This window comes from Pygoscelis adeliae, unplaced genomic scaffold (genome assembly GCF_000699105.1).
Source record: "Pygoscelis adeliae isolate BGI_AS28 unplaced genomic scaffold, ASM69910v1 Scaffold213, whole genome shotgun sequence".
NCBI classification, from domain to species: Eukaryota; Metazoa; Chordata; class Aves; order Sphenisciformes; family Spheniscidae; genus Pygoscelis; species Pygoscelis adeliae.
In genome coordinates this window covers 1,403,191-1,407,274 of record NW_008824410.1, presented here as the reverse complement: position 1 = coordinate 1,407,274, position 4,084 = coordinate 1,403,191, and the positions used below count along the sequence as shown (strand labels likewise).

The window sequence follows — 4,084 nt, the reverse complement described above, 5'->3', positions numbered from 1 at the left end:
GTCCTGGGCACCGGCGAGGCGGAGGTGGTCCTGCCCCTGCGCGGCGGCCCCTGCCGCGGCCCCTGCCAAGCCTTGGTCTACCGGACCCCGCCGAACAGCAGGAGCTCCCGCCAGGTAAGGGCTTGCTTCTGCACTGCAAATACACGGGGACACAGCTGGTGCTTGGACAGCCTTGCCCTTAGAGAGGCTCTTTGCCGAGACCTTTGTGAGTGCCCAGCGACGGAGAAGCTCTCTGCAAATCTGCGAGTGAATGAAGAGGCATGGGAAGAGGAGGGTGGCAGCCCCCCACCCCCTGCCAACGTGATAGATAGTGCACTTGGTGTCCAATGATGCTTGACTTTAGTTACTGCAAACATGCAGGCTGAGCTGTCACATAGTTGGTCGACGCAGTTCTTTATCGCGATACTTCTTGGAGGCCACTGTGACCTGATCTGGTTTGTTCTGAGCGATGCACACGCAAAAGATAAACTCTCGGGAGTGAGGTCTTTATCAGCAAAAGGAGGTTAGGGCTGGGGCGAAGGAGTCGCAGGGTGGTGGCCAAAATACAGCCATGGTGCTAAGCTGCATGAGTTGCTCTCTGCCACGGGCAAGGATGGACGGACGGACGGACAGGTGGGTGTCTGCAGAACTTGCTCTGTATAAGTCTTATACCGGGTGGCGGTGGGTGGAGTTGGCAGGTGTGCGTGTTTGTCTCCGCAAGGACGGAGGTATTTGATCAGCTTATTAAAGCACAACCCCTTGCTAGCTGCCTCCAGCTTGTACCGCTGTTTCTCTGGCTGAGGGCAAGGGAATTGTCTCTCGGAGGTACGAGGGAGTCTGCGTGTAGCATGCTGTCTAAAAGTATTTCATTTCCAATTTCAGGGGAAGCACGTGGAGTCTGGGACTGTCCAATTCCATGTTTCCACTGATTCAGAAGAACATCTTGTAACTGCTGCAGAGATCCTACATAAAGACAGGGACGAGTCGGAGAAGCCTCCTACGCCATCGCTGAGTGAGTGTTTTCCAGATCACTGACATTTAAAATGTAGAGTGTGGCACTGGTGTCTGCTCGGGAGAAAGAACACGACTTTGCTGAGTTTCAGTGAGCTAGTTTATGAATTACTGGAGTGAACCAAGTTTCCATCGAGTTGAATTTAGCTCTCACTTTTTAACTTGCAAAATTCTCCTGTGATCGTAGCGCTGAGCTAAGGATTTCCAGGGATTTCCAGCACGGCACCAGCCTGCTCCTGTTTCATGTCTCTCTGAAGGCGTTTGGGCTCCCATGCTCAACACCCAGAACAGCTGGAAGGGTGCAGCAGCTGCACTAGCAGTGCATTGCTTGCATTGCTCGCATTGCTCCCTGCCAGTGCATTGCTTGTCTCTCTGGACTCTGAATCCTTCCAGACGTTGAGGGCTGTCGGTATGTCACTTATGGGCTGTAACCTCGTTGCACTGCCGCTCGGGGAGCGTGACGGGAGCGTGACAGCAGCGTGCGTTCGATTGGCACGCACAGGCTGTGCCAGCGCCTAGCCGGGGAAAACCAGGCTGCGTATGCGTGTGTGCACGTATGCATCTATCTATAGTGCAGGGCTGCCAGGTGGTCGGGGTTTCAGTGCCTGTCTGCTGTGTGTTGGAGGCAGAAAGAAAACTGCTGTTGGCTTGGGTTTGGGCGTGGAGTTGAGTGAATGCCCCGGGCTCCTGGAAATCCTCTCTGGCTTGTTTCTGTCTGCTCCCCCCTTCGTGATCGGTGGAAAACAAGTTCCCCTTTCCTCTCCACTGTTGCTCCTGTTTCTGCTGCGATTCCCATGCAGGTCTCGGTGCGATGCTCCGGATACCTAACGGTGTTTAAGTATGTTTTACAAGCTTATCCGGCTCCTCTGGTGAGCCGGTAGCTGCCAGCCCATGGGTCAGGGTGATGCTCGGTGCAGTGTGGGCACCTGCTCCCGCACTGGATCCGGTGCTGCTGTGCCTTCCACGAGATGGCAGTGGCACCATGGCTTTGCTGCGGCAAGTCCCGGCTTTATGCCGGCGAGGAGCTGGGTCTGCTGGTGTAGGGGGGCTTTAGAGCAGAGATCTTCACGTGTGAAATGAGAGGTCTGGTGGTCTTGGTGGTGCGCTGGGTTAGGCTCTCTGCGGCATGGCTGCATTGCTGCCGGTATCTTCCTGGCACTGCTTGAAAGGTTTTCCTGGAGGCCTTTCAGCTGGCGGTGGCCGGGGCACTGAGGGGGTTGCAGTGCGGCGAAGAGAGAAGCGAGCACGCACCAACAGTGAGCTTGCGAGCCTGGCGCTGGGCTGGCACGCTCCAGCTTGGGGGAAGCGTGCTGGAGCGCAGGCGGGGTGCCGGGTGAGGGGGGATGCCCCGGCAGGGCAATGTTGGGGGGTGAGTTGCATGGCGTTTCCCTGGCTCCGGGGGGCTGGTGGCACCAGAGAGAGCTTGGGAAGCACAGCGGTGGTCCCAGAGCCGTGCCACGAGGTGAGCGGCTGCGCGCAAGAGCCAGCCTGTGCCCTGAGCTGCTGAAAAGAGCATTTTGTTAACTTTTTGTAGTGCTCTGTTGGAAAACGGTCCTCTGTCTGGTCCTTTTGGCCAGGGGAGGCTGAGCGCATCTTCTGTCGGCTCAGCTGCTGGTGGTGCTGATGGTTCTGTCCATCATCTCTTTAACAATGGCCAAAGCTACCCTAACTGAGAGAAAACAGTATTTGAGACGTAAGGGAGACAGGGCGCTTTCCTTTGTACAGTAGTCAGCATGAAATAGCTGGAATATACATGGTGGTGAAAGCAAAATAAGGTCTCAGCATCACGTGTATGCAGAGATACAACATCTGTGCTCTGAAGGACCTGCGGCTCAGCGGCACAGCGAGCTCAGCTGTGCTGGCGCGCGAGCTGAGCAGCCAAATATAAACACGATAAAACTCGTACCGTTCTGGGGCACGAATGCACGAACAGATGAAGGGAGTGACAAGGAATAACGGAGGAGCGACGAAAACCTTAAGTATCCTAAAATGTTCACGTCTCATTAAGCATCGCACTTAGGCAGCACCACGTGGCCGTAGGGAACCGCGGCACTGCCTGGGGATGGAGGAGCTGCCTTTTACGGCAGAGTTAGCCTAATTCCTGGCAAAATAACAGGTGGATCTGGAGACGTGCTACGTTTCCCCGCCCCCCGGCAACAGTCTTATTGGAAAAATAAGTCAAATAAGTGGTTGAGAGATGGTAAGGCATCTCGATAAGCTGGTCCCACTCCCAAAAAGTAAAAGGGCAGGTGGGAGGTTGGAGGGGGCTCGCTGGCGGAGGGCACAGCCGCAGCGGCAGGGCCTAGGGGCGACGGCTCTGCTAGAGCATCTCTCCCGTCCTTCTCCGCCGGCCCGCCAGCCCCGCTGCGAATGGCGGCCTCCCCGCGGGGACCGGGGGTAAGTGCCACAGACATGGGTGGCGGGCAGCGGCGTTCCCGGGGGACGGCCCACACACTGAGGATGTGCTCCCGGTCCCGTCCGTTTTTTCCTGGCTGCTGCAGCCAAGAGGCAACGAGCATCCTGCTCAAATCCACCTCCTCCGGGGCAGCAAAACGGATCCTGCCTATAACGTGCTGGGCAAAATTCCCTGAGCTCTTTTCACACCCCAGATGTATTTTTAAGGGCAGTTCTCGTTTTTGACAGCCCAGATTTGCTGGGTACTATTGTCCCTGGTACATGCTGACAGTGATGCACGGTTTCTTCCTGTGGAGCTACTGGGATTTAAGGAGAGCTATGAATATCGAGATCCCTCTTTATGCTTTTTTATATCTTGATTCAGGAATCAATGCACAGAAATAATTTTGATGAAATGAAGTGCTTCATAAGACTGCATTAAGCGGTTTGATCTTCCTGCTGCATTTTCTCATCCCTCCCCTTGCCAGGGAAAGTGCAGCAGCTAAATAGGAAGCAGAGGTGCGAACCCTCGAGCAGCCGAGCTGTGCCGCTTCTCGGTGGAGTGGCGATGCTGGAGCACGTGGCATCTGAGCTGCTTGAGCCAGGAGGGGCTGCTGGCCTGCCTCGCTGTGGGTGTTCCCGCAGGGCGGGCTGCCTCGGGGGGCTGCGTCCCCAGCACGGGGCTGCGGGCGCTCACGTT

At 56.1% G+C, this 4,084-nt stretch overlaps 1 protein-coding gene across 1 annotated transcript in view; it reads left to right on the top strand.

Moving 5' to 3' along the window:
- Window positions 1–4,084, top strand: part of NPHP4 (nephronophthisis 4) — a 162,621-nt gene that overhangs the window by 8,318 nt on the left and 150,219 nt on the right. Inside the window, 2 exon segments of the mRNA XM_009320569.1 lie at window positions 2–120; window positions 862–991. Of these exon segments, the coding sequence (XP_009318844.1) occupies window positions 2–120; window positions 862–991 (249 nt within the window).